The sequence below is a fragment of the Danio rerio genome, chromosome 19 (genome assembly GCF_052040795.2).
Source record: "Danio rerio strain M-AB ecotype USA chromosome 19, GRCz13ab, whole genome shotgun sequence".
Classification (NCBI taxonomy): Eukaryota; Metazoa; Chordata; class Actinopteri; order Cypriniformes; family Danionidae; genus Danio; species Danio rerio.
In genome coordinates this window covers 11,690,161-11,711,584 of record NC_141039.2, presented here as the reverse complement: position 1 = coordinate 11,711,584, position 21,424 = coordinate 11,690,161, and the positions used below count along the sequence as shown (strand labels likewise).

The following is a 21,424-nucleotide window of genomic DNA, read 5'->3' as shown; positions in this document are numbered from 1 at the left end:
ACTGCCTTGTTTAAAGGGCACCTATTTTACCCATTTTACAACACTGTAATACCCCAAAAGTTAGGGTAACTCAAACCGTTTGAGGAAATCAATTGCGACAAACCATTTAAGTTAAAAAAACAATCCTAATGAGTACTGTGAACTTAATCCATTTAAGTAAATGAAGCAATTTGAGCACAGTAAAACCTAATAAATGAAGAGAACTCAAACCAACTGAGTACTGTAAAACCCAATAAGGCAACTCAAATCATTTGAGGAAACCCAGTGCTACAAACAATTTGAGTTAAAAAACTAATTTATATAAGTATTGTGAACTTTATTTAAGTTGAAGTAATGAGGTTTTTAATTAACTCATTACCTTTAACACTAAGTTCAAATGAGTAGAATTAACTTTCAGTCAACTTTGAGTTAACTACACTCATTTCAGTTGACAAAGTTGACTGTTGGCTCTTACAGTGAAGTTGTAAGCCTTTGGTGTCTCCAGAATTTGCCTGTAAAGTTTCAGCTCAAAATATCCATCAGATAATTTATTATATTATATCGAATCTGCCCATTTTTGGTGTCCGGCTTCAGAGAAGCTGTTTTTGTAGCCTGTGGCTTTAAATCCAAACGAGCTGCTTCTCCCCACCCACTGCTCCAACGTGCAAGCTGGATAAGTTGTCTGCATCTCATGCGTTTGGTCAGTTAAACAGCAGTCAGTGATAGTTCAAGTTCAAGTTCAATTTATTTATATAGCATGTTTCCAACTGCAACAAGGCTGCACAAAGTGCTTAGTGCAGTACTAACATTTACTGACACCATGTGGCAATGGTAATAAGAGCGGTTAAGAATTACATGGTGATATTACTGTCTTTATTACAAACATGCTCTGTTTTAAAAATGTTTAAAACTTATAAAACTAATTATAGTGTGCAGCTGATCACAGAGACTTGTAACATGTTTTAATCCCAGTTTCTTTGCAAAAAAAAATGAACATGCTCTGCGTATACATGTTATAGAGACATTCAATCAATTTGGTGGGCGGGGAAACTGCACTCCTACATCACCAAATCACTGGGATTTGGGACCTATTTTTAACGTCAACACTTATTGTGTTTCTTTCACTTCAATATGACTGTGGGCACACTATACAGTTGAAGTCAGAATTATTAGCCCCCGTTTATTTTTCCCCCAATTTCTGTTTAACGAAGAGAAGATTTTCTTCAACACATTTCTAAACATAATAGTTTTAATGACTCACTTCTAATAACTGATTTATTTTATCTTTGCCATGATGACAGTAAATAATATTTGACTAGATGTTTTTCAAGACACTTCTATACAGCTTAAAATGACATTTAAAGGCTTAAGTAGGTAGGTTTAATGAGGTTTATTAGGCAGGATAGGGTAATTAGGCAAGTCATTAAATAACGATGGTTTGTTCTGTAGACTGTTGACAAAAATTGCTTAAACTGGATAATAATTTTAACCTTGAAATGATATTTAAAAAATTTAAAACTGCTTTAATTCTAGCGGAAACAAAACAAATAAGACTTTCTCCAGAAGAAAAAATTTTATCAGACATACTGTGGAAATTTCCTTGCTCTGTTAAACATAATTTAGGAAATATTTAAAAAAGAAAAAAATTCAAAGGGTGGCTAATAATTCTAACTTCAACTGTACACACTGTACAATGCTTTTTAGAGTAAAACCATGGGTGTAAGTGGACCAAAAAAGTTTTTCAAATCAAAAATGGACAAAAATGGGGGTTGCTGAACAGTTTTAGGACAACATTGATGAAAGGCTTTGATACAATTTGATGAGGTGTTTCAATATTAAAACTTTTCAGAAACATTGTCCTAAAACTAAATCTCTAAAACTATCAAACTTTTTTGATCCACCTTAAATGTTGACCAATATGTGTGTGTGTATGTATGTATGTATATATATATATATATATATATATATATATATATATATATATATATATATATATATACATATATATATATATATATATATACATATATACAGTTGAAGTCCCCCCCCCCCCCCCATTTATCTTTATTCCCCAATTCATGTCTAATGGAAATACGATTTTTTTTCAACACATTTATTAATACAATAGTTTTAACAACAATTTTCTAACAATATTTTCTAAATACTTTATTTTATCCTTGATCCATGATGACAGTAAATAATATTTTACTAGATATTTTCAAAAACGTAGCCCTATATACATTTTTGTGGAGCTGCAAATACTTCGCAGGAGCCATGTTTTTTTTTTGCAGTTTTTGTTTTCATGAATCCACCAGAGGCCGCTGTGTATGCTTTTTCAGATCTAAAATTTCTCTAAATTGGGAAATATTTGAAAAAAAATAAGGTTGCTAAAAAACACAGGATCACTGACAAAAAGTTTACACAGGCTGCGTCCGAAACCGCATATTTTCATACTATATAGTACACTAAAATCAGTATGCGAGCCGAGTAGAATGTCCGAATTCACAGAATTCGACAATCAGTATGCGAGAAGTTCCCAGATGACTTACTATTTCCGGCGAGATTCTGGAGTGCGCATTCCATGCACGCTGCGCTATCCCATAATGCCCTGCGATAGAACTCATGAATGGGAGTGAAGCGACGCAACTGACGCAGATAGGTCATGTGACCATGACAAAATGGCGGATGTAGTACGTCCGAATTCCATTCATACTTTTCACATTCACACTGCATAGAACGTACTTTTCTAACGGCCAAGTAGTATGTTTAAATTCAAATGCAGTACCTACTGAGTAGTAGGCGGTTTCGGACGCAGCCACAGACTTTAGTGCATTGACTTTAATTATTAATGCATCGGGTTTTCTTAAATACAAATACTTCAGCACCAGTACCTGGTTGACCTGACTAACAAGTAAACAGTGTTGTAAAAATGATTTTTACATTATAAATAAGCTTATTGAAATACTTTATTTTCAATGAAATGGCTTGAAGAACATTTGTTTATTGATTTCATGTTTGATCCATTTATCCGTTTCCATCCTCCTCTACTGCAGGGAGAAGTCTTTTATTCTGTAATGCAAATGTGGTATGCATTTATATAACAGAAATAACATTGCAATGTGTGATCACAACACTATTTCATTGGTCTTGAACTCTTTGCAAGTTTATTTCCATCCTAATGAAAGATGCAAAAACTGTATATGTATGCTTAGCAGTATCCTAATATTAAGTAAGAAAGAATTACCAAATAAAGTTGAAAAACAGTGTACTGATACTTTTTTCCTTCATGGTTCATACAGATTTCGTGATATATCATTATTCATTCCTTCATTCATTTTCTTTTCGGCTTAGTCCTTTTAATAATCTGGGGTAGCCACAGCAGAATGAACCGCCAACTTATCCAGCATATGTTTTATGCAGCGAATGCCCTTCCAGCTGCAATCCATCACTGGGAAACACCCATACACATGATAACAAATGTCGGTAACACTTCAGTTTTAGTCACAACTCATGGTAGTAACTACTATTACCTGCCTATTATTAATAAATTAACCGCTCATTAGTAGCTATAACGTATTATCTTATTCTGCATCCCTAGCCCTACCCAGTTTTTACCTTACTAACTAATAAACAGCAAATTATTAGCTTTTTTTAAAGCTAGTAGTGATATTTAAGGGTTTGTTAATACTGTGAATTGTGACCTAATGTGTTACCCAACTGTTTAATTAACAGTCATGACAATACATTTTATTTGTCATATCAAAATATTATTAGTCCTCTCATGCCTTCCAGTGACAACTCACAAAATGACAGACTCAGTATAGTCAATAAATAAAATTTATTTAAATATAAAAACTTATTTAATACAAAATTATATACATATTATATTATATATATTATATAAATATTATATATAAATATTATAAAAATAAATCAATAAATATATACAAATACAATGCATGTCTTTGGATTTGTGGGGGAAACCGGAGCACCCGGAGGAAACCCACGCGAACGCGGGGAGAACATGCAAACTCCACACAGAAATGCCAACTGACCCAGCCAAGGCTTGAAACAGCGACCTTCTTGCTGTGAGGCGACAGCACTACCTACTGCGCCACCGCGTCGCCCATAGTAAAAACAATGCAATATAAAAATAACATTATTATTATTATTATTATTATTATAAAGTCTCTCTTTGGGTGAAACTTCAAGGGTTGCTGCGTGTTCAGCTCCCATACCCCAGAAGCCTCTCCTTAAAAGAGCCTCCTTAAATTTCTGTTTCATAATTTTGCATTTTTAATTGCATTGAAACAGAAACGTGGAATAAAACTCCTCCACCTCTCATCATTTCCTTGGCAAAAAATAAAAGGTTGTTTTTTTCGATCCTTTTAACCTTTGCAGGGACATCATTGTTCTGATGTTTCCATGATCCTCCTCTTACCATGGGATGATGGTCACAAAAGTCATCCCATGATTTGTAATACAGCATCATGAGGATGTTGTGGAAAAGCATGTTAGGATACCTGATGACCTCCGAGAACAAAATGGCACATACTGCAATGGCATCCTGAGGGGTTTGTACAAGAGAATTAACTTTGTCATGGTTCCCCACCATGTAGTTCCAAATTGTTTCTGAATATTTTTTAGCAAATTTTTCTGATGGACTCAATGTTGCATAAGAAAGCTTTTTGTCTTGAAGACGTAACTCTTTGTCGTCTTCTTTGATTGGGCAACAGTACAGATCACTTGCTTGCAGCCGTACGGAGAATCTACCAACTGACAAGATGATATCCTGCTTTGAATGTTTTAGCCAAAATCCAATAAGAAAAGAAATTATTTGGACATAATGGTCAAAACAGCTTGGTCTGGTTGCTGCACTGTTGCTGAAGTCCAAGACATCTGTGCTATGCTTAGCAATGTTTATAATTATCTCAACAGCACACCCTTCCCAAGAAGCATGCACTTCAAAAGGTTGATCAGGCATGTTTGTGGTGACGTTCTTATTATTGGATCTTCCATCATACAAAAACCTCTTCTCCTTCATGTGCTCTGGCTCAAATGACAGAAGGACCTGTGGATTCCTTGCATTCGCCCCACAATCGCATTGCTAGAAATTCAAAAAGAGTTGCACAGTCATTTTTGACAATCATGTTGATTTAATGTAAATAGTAGGGCTAAATGCAGATCTAACTTACACTGTTCCATCTTTCCTTCTCACTTGAGCTGATATCAGGCTCTTTGTGGTCATCGGGCAATCTGAAGTCACTAAAATGTAAGCAAACTCTACTTAGTTTTCATGCATATGAAAGTGAGATTTGTATTTGGGTACTGTAGAATGACTTTTATTTTGACATGCACTACTTCTGAATTCAGAAATGTTTTGATATAGCCAACCTTTTTCTCAGTCTTTTCCCAGTTCTCAGAGTCAATGTTTCATCTTTAGGTGAGCAGGTACATAACTGCCTCCTGATTGAAAAAAAGCCAAACCAAATTGGTTCAGTTTTACAAAACAGGCAAAAATCTACACCATGCAGTTCAAAATATGCATAATTACAAACAAATGTGGAATTAACCAAATAATTTTATATATTTACAAATATATTCAAAAGTTTAGGTATAAACTTATTGTGCTTGAAATAATAACTACGTAAATAAGTCATTTAGAACATACAATATGAGCCAAAACATTATGACCAGTCACAGGTAAAGTGTATAACACTGATCATCTAAAAAATCATTCAGGACGATAGACAGTAAACAAACAACTAGCATGTTTGATGCAGAAGCAATAGACAGGAATAAAGATCTTGAGTGTTGGTTCAATCTGCTGTGGAAACCCCTGATAAATAAAAGACTCACACTAGGTACAGTTGGCTTGAACCGTGCTCGAGCAAGCTGGTCTTCCCTCCCCTGTTCCCTATCATTCTGCTTTCGAACTACAAGCGTTTTGCCACACCTCTTCCAACCGGGCCAGAGCCAGCCAACTGGATCGTGCCTGGGCCTGATTCAGAGCACTCACACTTGTCAAACGAACCGGGAAACAAGCCCGTCCATTGTTTGGATAGCCTAGTGTAAGTGCTCCCTAAGCTAAAGAACCATGAATGAATGAATGAATTGAAGAAAGATATTCAGTGATAAGGGAAAAGATGTTATGTCAAGGGGACTGGTTCAGAGTTTCTTTGAAAAGGCCCTGTGCACAGGTTACTGCTCTGGGCCTTCTTGGTTAAGATTCCATATTTAGTTCTGGGGGTCTCCCTCTGCGAAAATAGTATCTCTTAATGCACCAAAGGCTCATTGATGCATGAGGACTAAAGGCTAATTTAAGGCTGATTTATACTTCTGCATCAAGTTCACACATATGCTCTGGTGCAGCCTTTGCGTGGTCACATAGCCCTCTTCGTGGCTGTTGCCGACGCTGATGCAACTGCACGTCACAACAACACAAAGTGCAAGCTCTGTGATTGGTCGGCTTGGTATCCCTGACAAGTGTTCGCGGGACCGAGAGTTGCACAAACTTGTTATGCCCCATTCACACAGGGATTCAGCGTCAGAACCGCACACATAAGTGTATGCATGGCTACGCGCAAGGCAAGCGATGTGGGTCATGCCGATCACTTGACACAGAAGTATAAATCAGCTTTTAGCCAACAGAAAGTTTACCAGCACAAAATACTATAATATGATGGGGATAGGAAACATCAGTTCCAACCAGGGTCCAGACATTCGGGGATTAGCCCAAATGTAGTTGTTCATCTCTTGCTTCTCAAGTGAAAGGGCCATAAAATGTACCCTTGTTGGTTCTGTGAGTTAGATAAATACCAATTTATTTGTGTTTATAAATATTTTTTAAATATCTATATATTTTGCTGGAGTGCTGCGAACTATAGCAATCTTTTATGTGGGTTTTAAGCAACCGACAAACTCTTAACTTGTAGGTAGGCTTGCTACAACCTTACTTTTCAAATCTTGTCTCGGATGCATCAAGTTCTGAAAATGCAGGTTTACATACAGTCGGTTAGTCAAATGCCTCAATACAGAGATAGAACTTGTGCACTGGACCTGTAGACATGTATTTAGCAAAAAATATGCAGAATACCACCTACCCCCTTTCCCCCACCCCCGCCCCCATGTGAATACCATCACTCCTCCCTTGTTTTCAAAGGTTTTCAAAATCACTGCCTTAATTTCAAAATAAGAGAGAAATGCAGCTGATATTGTTATATTAATCTCGTGGGAAGGCAATATTGAACTGTTTTGTAACTTTTGTAGTCTAACTGATTGCTGTTTAAACAAACAGAGTGATGTAAAATAAACCTACTTTGGTGACTTGAAAGATGACAAATCTGACTCTTCTTTGCCAGAAAGCAACCTGATATCACCAACATCTGTTGAACAAGTGAACAAGTAATTAATGTCCAGATGGAATTGACATTTAGAGTAGTGAAACTGATATTTTTAAAAAATAACAATATACCTCTTTTGTTCTGTCCTGTGGTGTAATGCTCATTCAGGTTGTTCTCAGAAGCAAACACTTCTTCTGAATTACAGCACTTGTGTTTTTGACACACCTGAGATTTGGAGTAGAGATGAGACAAACGTAAATTCTAGAGAAAAGTTAATATTCCAATTCAATTAAAAACAAACTTACTTGTAGGCTTTCAGCAGAGGAGCTATCAACTGGCACCCCATTTTCAGGAGGAGTCTTCACTTCCCTGATGATGCTGGTAAATAATTCATGGTAACGAATATCTGAAAATTGTCTTTTTTTTTTAAATGCTCGAAGTCACAATTGCACGCTGTACTTACTCAGAAATGGAGGCTTTTGTTTGGTCTTTTTGGTTTGGCATGCAAAACGCTGAGGATGATGTGGAGGCTTTGGCAGGTGTGCTTTGCGTCGAGGTCACTTCACTGCATGTTCTTAAGAACAAGGAGAAAACTGTTCAGAGCCCATGCTGACACGATCTCCAGTTTAACTTAAGATGCTGAAGGAATCTATCAAGTAAAGAATCTGAATGACGATGCTTATTTCATAAGGCTTTACTTCCTTCTTTTTAAATCAGGAGAAATTTCCTAAATTTTTTTGAATGGAAGCTTTGGGTTACATGTAACCATACTTTTGCCAAAGAAGACAGATCTTGACAGATCTTGAAAAAGAAAATATGCCATGTTGTGACAACAATGCACCCAGCAGGCACGTCATTTGAAGTCAATATTAGGTTAGATTTAGGTCGTGATGTCGAAATTCACATGTCCAGAATTTAAAATTCAATGTCCAAAATTCACTAACTAGCCAGGGTCCAATAACGTCATAATGTCAAATGATGTTGATATTTGGTTGATTATAGGTTGTGTCGGAACGTGATCAAAATCCTACTCATGTTTGCTGCCTGCCTTTAAAGGACAGCAAGACCTGGCAACAGGGCTTCCTTCTCACTCCACTGTTATGCTGGCATCACCAATACTCCTGTCTTCAGTTCATCAGTGCACTACAACACAGTTACGGCATAGAATAGCTGCCTACAGTTCTTCAGCTCACGAGATGGTGGCCACCAGTCCATCCGCTCACAAAACGGCTTAGTTTACCTGCTCACAAGATGGTAAGCAACAATCTACCATTGGTTCAGTAAATGGTTTCTTGTTCTGAGTCTTGCCGTGTCACAGTTTCTGCCCAGTTTCCTGTTCCTGAATCACCATTACCTGACCCACAAGAATGGCCTCCACCACCTAAGTTGCCAGAGCTGCTGCCACCACCAGAGCTGTTACTGCCAGAGCTGCCATTACCATTACCACCAGAGCTGCCAGATCCTCTGTCACTGTCGAATTCTTAAGAGCTGCCAGATCCTCTGTCGCTGTCAGAGCTGCTAGATATTTTAGAACTGCCAGATCCTTCAGAGCTGCCAGATCTTCCATCACTGTCAGAGCTGCCAGATCTTCCATCACTGTCAGAGCTGCCAGATCCTTAAGAGCTGCCAGATCCTCCAGAGCTGTCAGAGCTGTCAGATCCTTTAGAGCTGCCAGAACCTCCAGAGCTGCCAGATCCTTTAAAGCTGCCAGATCCTCTAGAGCTGTCAGATCCTCCATCACTGTCAGAGCTGCCAGATCCTCCAGACCTGCCAGATCCTCCAGAGATGTCAGAGCTGCCAGATCCTTTAGAGCTGCCAGGTCCTCCAGAGTTGCCAGAGCTGACAGATTCTCCAGGGGAGCCACATCCTACCGAATTTCATGAAAGGCCAGAGCCGCGACCTGAGTTCCACGAAAGGCCAAAGCTTTTATCTAAGTCCCACGAATGTCAGAGCTGTCAGATCCTTTAGAGCTGCCAGAACCTCCAGAGCTGCCAGATCCTTTAAAGCTGCCAGATCCTCTAGAGCTGCCAGATCCTCCATCACTGTCAGAGCTGCCAGATCCTCCAGACCTGCCAGATCCTCCAGAGATGTCAGAGCTGCCAGATCCTTTAGAGCTGCCAGGTCCTCCAGAGTTGCCAGAGCTGACAGATTCTCCAGGGGAGCCACATCCTACCGAATTTCATGAAAGGCCAGAGCCGCGACCTGAGTTCCACGAAAGGCCAAAGCTTTTATCTAAGTCCCACGAATGTCAGAGCTGTCAGATCCTTTAGAGCTGCCAGAACCTCCAGAGCTGCCAGATCCTTTAAAGCTGCCAGATCCTCTAGAGCTGCCAGATCCTCCATCACTGTCAGAGCTGCCAGATCCTCCAGACCTGCCAGATCCTCCAGAGATGTCAGAGCTGCCAGATCCTTTAGAGCTGCCAGGTCCTCCAGAGTTGCCAGAGCTGACAGATTCTCCAGGGGAGCCACATCCTACCGAATTTCATGAAAGGCCAGAGCCGCGACCTGAGTTCCACGAAAGGCCAAAGCTTTTATCTAAGTCCCACGAATGGCAGCTAGAGCTGTTCTGACTTCCCAGAACTGCAAGTACCTTCTGAACCAGGGCCTCCAGACCCACTGGGGTTATATGAACTGCTGGTGCGTTGTGAACCAAAGCCTCCTGACCTAATGGGGTTAAATGAACTGCCAGTGCCTACTGAGCCAAAGCCTCCTGAACCACTTGGGATAAAAGAGCTGCCAGATCCTCCATCACTGTCAGAGCTACCAGATCCTTTAGAACTGCCGGATCCTCCAGAGCTGCCAGATCTTCCGTCACTGTCAGAGCTGCCAGATCCTTAAGAGCTGCCAGATCCTCCAGAGCTGTCAGATCCTTTAGAGCTGCCAGATCCTCCATCACTGTCAGAGCTGCCAGATCCTTTGAAACTGCCAGATCATCTAGAGCTGCCAGATCCTCCAGATCTACCAGATCCTCTAGAGCTGTCAGAGCTGCCAGATCCTTTAGAGCTGCCAGGTTCTCCAGAGTTGCCAGAGCTGACAGATTCTCCAGGGGAGCCAGATCCTACCGAATTTCATGAAAGGCCAGAGCTGCCACCTGAGTTCCACGAAAGGCCAGAGCCTCCACCTAAGTCCCACGAATGGCAGCTAGAGCTGTTTGACTTCCCAGAACTGCAAGTACCTTCTGAAGCAGGGCCTCCAGACCCACTGGGGTTATATGAACTGCTGATGCATTGTGAGCCAAAGCCTCCTGACCTAATGGGGTTAAATGAACTGCTAGTGCCTACTGAGCCAAAGCCTCCTGAACCACTTGGGTTAAATGAGCTGCCAGATCCTCCGTTACTGTCAGAGCTGCCAGATCCTTTAGAACTGCCAGATCCTCCAGAGCTGCAAGATCTTCAGTCACTGTCAGAGCTGCCAGATCCTTAAGAACTGCCAGATCTTCTGTCACTGTCAGATCTGTCAGATCCTTTAGAGCTGCCAGAACCTCCAGAGCTGCCAGATCCTCCATCACTGTCAGAGCTGCCAAATCATTTGAAACTGCCAGATCCTCTAGAGCTGCCAGGTCCTCCATCACTGTCAGAGCTGCCAGATCCTCCAAACCTGCCAGATCTTCCAAAGCTGTCAGAGCTGCCAGATCCTTTAGAGCTGCCAGGTTCTCCAGAGCTACCAGATTCTCCAGGGGAGCCAGATCCTACCAAATTTCATGAAAGGCCAGAGCCTCCACCTAAGTCCTACGTATGGCAGCCAGAAAAAGTTTCCTGACCCACTGGGGTTTTATGAACTGCCAGTGCCTCCTGAGCGAAAGCCTCCTGACCCACTGGGGTTAAATGAACTGCCAGTGCCTCCTGAACCAAAGCCTCCTGACCCGCTGGGGTTAAAGGAACTGCCAGTGTCTCCTGAACCCATGGCTCCTGATCCATTGGGGTTAGCTGAACTGCCAGTGCTCCTTGACCCATTGTCATTAGCTGAACTGCCAGTGCTTCCTGAACCAAGCATCTGACTAATTGGTGAACCTGTTTTTAAGGTTAAGGAATGAAGACTATGCTTTATACCCATAGTATAAAGCATACTGGGGGTATCCGCTGACCTAATGCTGTTTGCAAATTACTAAAAATCCTCCAATGTTCATGATTCCCTAAGCTCTTGTTATTAGAGAATAAAAATGGCTTATTTCAGTGGTGTTTTTGATGATGTGGCTCAATTTTTGAAGTTCCATTGCAGCATGGGCTACTAAAACACCATATGAAAGCATTGTCCTCCAAATTCAGCTTTCATCAATCTCTGAAATGGTGGTCACACTTACTTTGCTGCAGACTTTTTCCGATGTGTAGACGCATCTTCGGACTGCTTTTTTTGATTGCGCAGTAAAACCGATGCGTCCGCTACAGTTCATATGGTGAAAGGAAAAAAAGCTTTTTTGTTAAAAAAAATACTCAGGTCATTTTGTTGGAGTTTTTTTATTGCTTTTTAGTTTAAAAGGTGGTTCCATTACAATCGCTGGCCTAAAGAATACAAGTTAAGGTTTGAACAAAGTGCCACCAGAAAGTTCACTTTAAATACATTAAGTGCTCAAAGTAGAGACATGTTTACGTGTGAACCTACTGGTTTATTGACAGACTTCCTTTTGACAGGACAGATCCTAATATTCCTACATAATTGAAAACAGTAATTTCCAATACAGCATACAGGTAAGTACCATCCCACTTCAAGCACTGCAAATCTTAACATGGTTCGATAAGTATTCTTTAACCATTTAGCCTGACAATTCTGACAAACTGTTTGAAGGTCTGAGTTATAGCGATGACACCTCCACGAACTGCATTGAATGCTTTTGCTTTGATTCTCACATTCTCACATCCGGATCTTTGAGGGTGTTTTTGCGCATCTTTAAATCCCTTAGGAACCTCTGGGACAGTAGTGACGTGAAGAAGGTTTTGACATAAGTGGTAGCCTTGACTGTGTTCCAGTCTTCTGACTGGTGAAATGTGGCTTTGAAATGTCAGGTGCCAAGTTTACCTGGCTATGAATACCAATCAAACCATTTCAATTTGTATTTCAAAACTCTTTTTTTGTATTTTATTTTACATTTCTTTTTATTTTATATTAATGAAATTATTAATTAGTAATTAGCATTGCAATACATGCATGTTACAACAGGTAAATAGAAAATTAAATGTATGTTTTAAAGAATGATGACTCTTTGGGGGCACTTGTCATTTTATCATAATGCATTTGACTGCCAAAATTGTAAAACTTTTTTTTAAAACATGTATACATACATACACACACACACACACACACTGTTTCACATTCAGCAGCCAAAAAGACATCACCTACATGAAAAAAATTCACTAGAAATGGCTTGGTCTTTTTTTTTTAACTCATTGGGAATACTAGCCTGTGGGTTATTTCAGGCTACAGAAAATGGCTATTTTTCTCTTGACATTAATATGTATATGTTGTAAAAAAAAATAAATGAGTGAAAAGAAGAGAAGAACCCAGTCCAGGAGACTCGAAACAAGCAGAATTCCTTTATTGAGACGTGTTGGTTAATCTGCAGTCATACAGCGTCTTCAAGATGTCCAAATGTGTCTGCAAGAGCCTACTAGAGGTCCGCAGTCTGCAAGTTCTTTCACAAGTCTCTCACAAGTCTCACACAAGTCTGAATTAGTCTGAATTAAGACAAAGATTTCATGGCTATATTGTGTTCTTAGGAGGAGGGGATATGGCTAAACAAAGCATGCAAATTAAGGGTTGTGGTCGGCAGGGTAAACTGCTTCTCAGGTCTAATCTCATCATGTTCTGGAGACAGAAACCGCCTGACCATTTGATCGAAAAGAGAAAACAATAGACACCCCATGCTGTGAAACTGACAATTTGCATTACTTTGGCTTAGCCTGTAATCAGAAAGATAAAGGTTAAATGTCCCTCCTAGCTGGGATGTTAATGAAATTATATAATTAAAAACCAAAGAATATAACTTTTTAGTTATATGTAGATTATTGTTAATTTGAAATTAGATGATAGAAATTTATATTTCCACATATATAATGATTGACTCATAATGAAGAATGGGTGTTGTTGAATAGTTAAGGACAATGCTGATAAAATGGTTCGATCCACTTAAATGTGGACAACTATATATATATAGTTATTCTTTAATTGTATTGCAACAAAAACAATAAACTGTTGTATTGAAGTAACCCAAATTTTGATCTCAATTAATCTGGATATTTAAGACCACCATTTCTAGAGAGCCAATGTGGAACCACCCTTGAAACCACTCTTACACAGTACAACACATAAAGTGCAAATATAGCATTCAAACAGATGAGAATCTAATGAAAAACAAACCCATTGCTTTGCTCTCTGCACTTCTACGTCTCTTGTGCCCATCCTTAGACGAACACTGGATTTCATAAGTAGTGTTCATATCCAAATGTTCTTCTGTTAAAAAAACGCTTAATATAAGCAGTGTATGTTTTTCTGCTTTATTAAGATGTCTTCTTAGCTATTGTAGCTTTTATTGAGCAGCCTGTAAGGGAACATTTTTACCTGGCAGTCCTGATGGTGTGACTGATTCAGTGGTCCGGCATGCCTTGCTCTTTCTTTCATCCCTGATGAAAGATTTCTTGCCTCTTCGAGGTTGCTGCACACACAGGATTGAGTCAAGATAGCAGGAATTTTATTTTATTTTTTATCTAAACACCTAAATTAGCACAAAAATACATTTGAGCTGTTTCTGGAATTAATTCGATTTCGGTTTTTATTTAATTTAATAACTAAATTTATACATTCAAGTTCTGTTACAATTTTTAAAAGTTAAGTTTGAATTTGAAGAGATTTACATTATGTAGATTTTTTCATTAAAATATAAAAAAACAACTAGAACAGTTAAACAGTTAGATCCATAAATATTTGGACATCAACATAATTGTAACATTTTTGGCTCTATACAGTAACACAATGGATTTAAAATGAAACAAAGATGTGCTTTAACTGCAGACTGTCAACTTTAATTTGAGGGTTTTTACATCCTAATCAGGTGAACGCTATTGGAATTACAACAGTTTGCATATGTACCTCCCACTTGTTAAGGGTCCAAATGTAATTAGGCAGAAAAATAATCTTATATCAAAATTTCACTTCTTAATTCTTGGTTGCAAATCCTTTGCAGTCAATTACAGCCTAAAGTCTGAAACGCATAGACGTCACCAGACGCTGGGTTTCATTCCTGATGATGCTGTGCCAGGCCTCTACTGCAACTGTCTTCAGCTCCTGCTTGTTCTTGGGGCATTTTCCCTTCAGTTTTGTTTTCAGCAAGTGAAATACATGCTCAAATGGATTCAGGTCAGGTGACTAACTTAGCCATTGTAAAAAATTCCACTTCTTTACCTTACCTTCAAAAACTCATTGGGTGCTTTTGCTGTTTGCTTTGATGGCTTTCAGCTTTACTCTGACTCATACTACCATAATAATAAGCATTAAAGAGCCCATATTATGGGTTTTTGAAAATTCCCCTCCATGTAGTGTGTAACACAGCTCTAAGTGAAGTGAAGTATCCAGCTAAGGCTTAAATCTGTAAGAATACAGTGTTTAAAACGGTTGATTCATCTATAAAAGAGTCGACTCATAGTGCTTCAAACGAGTCGCCTTGATACCGATTCATTAGGTGTTTCGCCATGACGTATGAACGAAACCAAGTTATTCACGTGCACGCGCAAACCCGGAATATTTCAAACCTGAGGCCCCGCCCTCTGACGCAGAAACCCAGACACACACACACACACACACGCACACAAACATGCCGGTCGATTGAAGTCACACTGCAGATGGACATTATCGATTCTCTACCCAGAGATGAAACCTCAGCATTATAACCAAGCAGTTGGAAACTTCTGGAAACTACAGGCTACAAAGAATACTTCATCTGAGTTTGTTAAAGGAAGGATCAGTAAAGAGTAACTTACTAAAGACGTCAGGATGAGTTTCTTCCTCCATTTCTCAAGTGTAAGTATGTGCGATTAAAGTTGCCTCGTTGACTCTAGCTTGCAAATGTATTTAGTTGTGATTTGTTACTTGTAACCGCGTGTACTGTATCAGGTTAACTGGCTATATTCTCTTATCGCGTGCAAAGTCACGTTAAAAACGCGACGCGTGCTGTTTGTTTACGGAGTTCCGTGGCAGAGGTCTGCATTCCCGCGGCTGTCCCCGCACCAGATTTCTGCGCGGGAATAAATTTCCGAATCAATCGCGGGAGCGGTCGGTAACAGGTTTAATTTGGGACGGGAGCGGGCTTTCTAGCAATATCGTGGATATTGCTATGCGAATGAGACAGAGCTTTGCCTGCCTGTGTGTCTGCTTGGCGCTTGTGTGTATGTGTTAGTGCGCGCGTATGAGAGAGAGAGAGAGCTCTGTCTGGCTGTCTCTGGACTGTTTAGCTGGGTGATTTTCGGTTATGTTCTCCCCCGCTCTTTAGCGGGATCGGGCGCGGCGGGCAGAAAACGGGGCGGTTCGGGCACCGGGACAAGAAATTCTAAATATAAGCGGGAGCGGTCGGGTTCAGGCTAAAACCTGGAGGGTGCGGGCGGAAGCGGGAGCGTTGTCGTCCAGAGGTGTGTGTGTGTTTGTGTGTGTGTGTGTGTGGCAGCTAAAATCCACGCCTACACTATGGAGCGCGTATGAACTGTGATTACTTTTATATTGCTGATTAGCTATTGGGCATTTCATTCTCTGACTGAAGGCAGTCAACCAATCGTGACAGACTGTCATCGGTCCAATCAGCGCAGATTAGCTTCGCGCTAAGGAGGGGTTTGGGAACAAATGAATCACTGGACGATTCATACAGGAGTCGCTGGGATAATTAGGTAAAAATAAATGCAGATTATAAGACCATGAAAGTGTTTTTTGACTTTGCATGCATATTAGACTGTTGTTGGAGACCCTTACAACCAAGATATGACCCTATTTCATGTATAATATGGGCTCTTTAACAATTTTAGCTCATCAGTGAAAATGATTTCTGCAGGACTCCTGTTCCACACTCTCAACGACATCAAAATACAACAATTTAAAATAAAATAAGGATTAACTAAAATCAATCAAACATACCAAACACGCTCTGACATTTATTTATTTTTATTGTTTTGGGAAGAGGAAATTCTACACATGTGATTGTAACAACCAGCAGCATTTTGACATTTTTTGTTTCATCAGGAACGCGTCCCAGACCACCTTCAACAATCCAAGTGAGATCCATCTTGAATGTGTTTCGGGGGGCATTTACAACTGTCCTTTTAGCTGTAGCGATCCAGTCAGGAAAAAAATGGGTGTAAACAGCCTCTATATGTCTATTTCAGTTTGTTGTCTTGTGTTAATTTTTGATAGTGTGTTCCCTGTTTAATAAAACTACTTTGTTCTAATTCCTCATCATGTGTTTAGGATAAGATATAAGAATATGTACACAGCATTTATTACAAGCATTAATTCTTTTTTTCAAGAGAGAAATCAACTTAATTTAGAAAGGAAATGTTGTAATTCAGGTAAGAATGCAATTATTCTTTTTCATAAAACACATATACTTCTACAAAATACTTTATTTAATTTATATGTGTGTGTGTGTGTGTGTGTGTGTGTGTGTGTGTGTGTGTGTGCGTGCGTGCGTGCATGCATGTGTGTGTGTGTGTGTGTTACAAAAAGTTTAAAAGCCTACCATCTTTTCAGCCTTTGGAAAATATCGTCGTTTACTGTGTCTGTAAAAAGAGGTCAAGCTGGTCAGTTTAAAGAGCTATTTTAATGCTTTACTAGGCTATTATTATAACCAGGCAAGTTAGAGTAAATAGGCAAGTTGTAAACAATGGCTTTTTCAAAACCAATCAAAAAATATATAAAAGATGCCAATAATATTTACAGTTTTTTACGATTGCCTAAGCACAATTTTGAAATTAAGGCCCATTTTGTCAAAACACTACACACAATTTACACATCGACACACAAACAGCAGAACACATCAGATCTTTTCTCAAATGAAACACTTCATTCAAAACCTTACAACCATATAACAAACCACATTTTTAACACCGTACGGAACACACACTCGCTTCATTCAATATAAATCTGTTTGCTTCATTTACACAATGCTGATCTCAATCTTAAACACTCGTATCATTTCTAACTGACCAGAACTGATTTAATCAGAGTTTGATAGGCATTGCTATGAAGTACATGAACATACTGTATTCACCAAACAGTGATAGACTGATAGCTAAATATTGCCCTATCCTAAACCAAACTAAACCATACAACAAATGTAAAGCGTGTTTATTCCCATTCCCTTTTTCCAGTTTACCAATCTTCCTCCTTTTCGTACTTCATCTTCCATACTGCGACATTGCCTTCCATATTTATTGAAGATTAATATTTATAGCTCCTGTACAACATTTATTGAAGACTAATAGTTTTTACCTATTGCTTTTTTATTGTGGTTACAGCTAATTGGTGTGTCTACAATTTTACAGCAGTGTGTATGCACACCTGATGGCTGTGTTTAACCTTAGCACTCGTAAAAGAAACTGTAAAATTCTTTTAAAAAATGACTGATTTCTAATATATGTGACAGAAAAATTCTCATATTCTAGGCTTAAATTACTTCTGTCTCTAGTCCACTCCTTCAAAACCTACCAGTTCCATATATATATATATATATATATATATATATATATATATATATATATATATATATATATATATATATATATATATATAAGACTTATAAATAAGTCTTCTGTAAATTAATGTATAACAGCTAGGTCAAAAATCTGAAGATGTCAACGACAAAAAAAAAAAAAAACTCTTTGTCTCCGCTACTTCCTGCAAAGAAAATCAAGCTACTACATTCCTTGGGATTTTTATTTTTATTTTTTGTATTTATACTGTTATTTTATTTTTAATTGTAAATATGTACAAACTTAGTACAAGAGAATACATCTCACAACAATTATGAACAAAGTAAAAAATGAGAGAAATTATTTTATTCATACAGTCAAAGTTTAAACAGATGCCAGGGGTAAAATAAATAAATAAATAATAATAAAAACATTTATTTATTTAAATGAAATTTACACATGCTTCATGTTGTTTCTGTTACATAGTGTAGTTAATCTCCTTTATGAAATGTTCACAATTTGACTTAGCTTTGGCCCATTTGGCCATTTCTTGACTCGAATATGGTATTTCCCCTTGAGAATTTTTAAAAATGTTTTACTATGTTTACCAATTACCAAAGATATGCTAGTTAACAATTTTGTACATATATTGTAAATCAGCATAATATTTAGATAATGCCAATAGCAGCCGACGACTTACCTGTTCATCGCTTGTTCTGTATTATGAGCGCTGAAACCCCGCCTTTAAGAAATCTTTACTGTCTGTCGTAAGTGATTTACATACTGTTTGGACCTATCAATACGCTCTCCACGTCACATCCTGACAAAATGAATGCTTTCGTCACTTCTTGATAGCGATGCTGAAACGAAAGTAAGCCTTCAGAATTACATACAATGCATAAGTTTTATTTCTCGATAAAAGAAACTTTGCCCAGAGGAATGAGAGTGGAAGTGTGGAAATGACGGAAATTCTGGCTTTCTATATATGGGCAATGCGTCCGGATCTCAAATTAAAGTTACTTTCCTTTGTTGTTTAGGCTATATAGGTGTATATGAAAGGCTTTATTGTCAAATCAGCTTGTCTTTAGCTGTCACATTTGACTTTCTCTTTAATGAAGTACTCATATTCAAACACTTCCATAACTCAAATTTCTAGGCTAATATTTTGAAGTAATTAATTTATTCATTTGGATTTATTTATTCATTTGGTGTATGTGTGTAGAAGATGATGTTTATAATATGGTCTAAATACCCTTTATTAAAACCAAATGAAGAACAGGCCGTTGTATTGATCAGGAATATAGTCAAGAACTAACTTTTGCTGCTTGTTCAAACAACTTATTAGCTAAAACTGCACAATTCTTAAGATTTTTTGGGGGACAACTTAATTGTTTTATGTCCAATCCACTTAAATTTGCAAAACTTATGAAATTAACTTAATCAGTTTGTGTCAGGACAACGTGAAATAATTGTGGAACCCTGAATTTTTTACAGTGTATAAATATATAATATACACTCACTGGCCACTTTATTAGGTACACCTTACTAGTACAGGGTTGGACCCTGTTTTTCCTTCAAAACTGCCTTAATCCTTTGTGGCATAGATTCAACAAGGTACTCGAAATATTCCTCAGAGATTTTGGTTCATATTGACATGATAATATCAAGCAGTTGCTGGAGATTTGTCAGATGCACATCCATGAAGATCAAAAGATGGGTACACTGTGGTAATAAAGGGATGGACATGGTCAGCAGGTAGGCTGTGCCATTGCCACGATGCTTAATTGGTACTAATGAGCGCAAAGTGTGCCAAGAAAATATCCTCCACACCATTACACCACCACCAGCAGCCTGAACCGTTGATACAAGGTAGGATGGATTCATGCTTTCATGTTGTTGATACCAAATTCTCACCCTACCATCCAAATGTTGCAGCAGAAATCAAGACTCATCAGACCAGGCTACGTTTTTCCCAATCTTCTTATGTCCAATTTTGGTGAGCCTGTGCGAACTGTAGCCTCAGTTTCCTGTTCTTAGCTGACAGGAGTGGCACCCGGTGTGGTCTTCTGCTGCTATAGCCCATTCGCCTCAAGCTTAAACGTGTTGCGCATTCAGAGATGTTTTTCTGCATACCTGCTGGCATGTGATTGGCTGAGTTTGACAGGTGTTCCTAATAAAGTATTAAATATGCCTATTAGAGATTTATGCTGACTGCAGGCCTATTGCATTAATAAGGAGAAAGCAGCTGACCCAAAACAGCAAATGTGGACCACATATTATAAAACAATAGACTATACAAACACCATATGATGACAAAATACATTGAAATGTTCACTGTGCAGTGGAATAATTTCATAATTTCTTGGAAAGCAGTGATAAAGAAAAACCTTATAATCATTTATTATGATTATAAGGTTTTTCTTTATCACATTATATGATTTATTATAATGGTTATTGATCATTTTATCTTTTTATTTTTTTTACAAGTGAAAGTGTCATAATTCCAGTCAATGATCAATGCTGCCATCCATCTCTTTTGCACTTTTCAGTGGTGATTTCAAATTTTAAAGTCTAGCCTATACCAATATCTATAAAGGTATCTATAAAGATACAACTTTGACAGCATTGCGTCAGTATTATTGTGCCATTTACAAGCTGCTGTACTGTAATTTTGTATTTCTGAAATATTAATTGCTAATTATATAATGATAATCAAGCACAAGTCACCCTGCCTTTTTTATTTCGTTGGAACATTTTCAGATTTTTAGCTTACTGTCATATTTATAAACCATCACTTAGGGAGTTATACATAACATATTCATTCTTTATGGGGGGGGGGGGGGGGGGGGGGGGGGCGGGGCATAGTCCCTTTATTAATCTGGGGTCACCACAGCCATGAACTGCCAACTTATCTAGCATATGTTTTATGCAGTGGATGCCCTTCCAGCTGCAACCCATTATTGAGAAGCACCCACTCACTCTCATTCACATTCATACACTATGGTCAATTTTAGCATACCCAATTCACCTGTACCACATGTCTTTGGACTGTGGTGGGAAACCAGAGCACCTGGAGGAAACCTATGTGAACACCAGGAGAATATGCAAACTCCACACAGATACGCCAACTGAGCCAGCCAAGGCTCGAACCAGCGACCTTCTTGCTGTAAGGCAACAGTACTAGCCACTGAGCCACCATGTTGCCCACTACTCATTATGTAATTATAATAAAGTACAAGTCACTCTGCTTCCTTTTTATTTTGGTATAACATTTTCAGATTATTAGCTTACTGTCACATTTATAAACCATCACTTTGGGAGTTATACATACAATATTCATATATTTTTTTTTTACCAAATTATTTAATTTATGATTTGAATTAGAAATGTTCTGAAATTATTGTGACATGTGATTTAGTAGTGATATATAATGTGGTTTAAG

At 38.4% G+C, this 21,424-nt stretch overlaps 1 protein-coding gene and 1 long non-coding RNA gene across 2 annotated transcripts; both read right to left on the bottom strand.

Annotated features, from left to right (window-relative positions):
- Positions 1-4,086: 4,086 nt before the first annotated feature.
- On the bottom strand, positions 4,087-8,110 carry si:dkey-211g8.8. The gene is made up of 5 exons (NM_001328257.1): positions 7,454-8,110; positions 7,298-7,364; positions 5,374-5,445; positions 5,175-5,244; positions 4,087-5,086 (listed from the first exon to the last, which is right to left on the bottom strand). The coding sequence occupies exon 5, from the start codon at positions 5,021-5,023 to the stop codon at positions 4,247-4,249; it is 777 nt and encodes a 258-aa protein (NP_001315186.1). The 5' UTR covers positions 5,024-5,086; positions 5,175-5,244; positions 5,374-5,445; positions 7,298-7,364; positions 7,454-8,110; the 3' UTR covers positions 4,087-4,246.
- A 4,724-nt stretch (positions 8,111-12,834) lies between these two features.
- Positions 12,835-18,799, bottom strand: si:dkey-211g8.5. Its single transcript, XR_015516574.1, has 4 exons — positions 18,683-18,799; positions 17,031-17,070; positions 13,874-13,967; positions 12,835-13,765 (listed from the first exon to the last, which is right to left on the bottom strand). It is a non-coding gene; the product is annotated as a si:dkey-211g8.5 (long non-coding RNA).
- Between the last annotated feature and the right edge of the window lie 2,625 nt (positions 18,800-21,424).

Bases quoted from the DNA above. Each gene is read 5' to 3' on its own strand.
- si:dkey-211g8.8 (NM_001328257.1), bottom strand. From the start codon at position 5,023: ATGAAGGAGAAGAGGTTTTTGTATGATGGAAGATCCAATAATAAGAAC.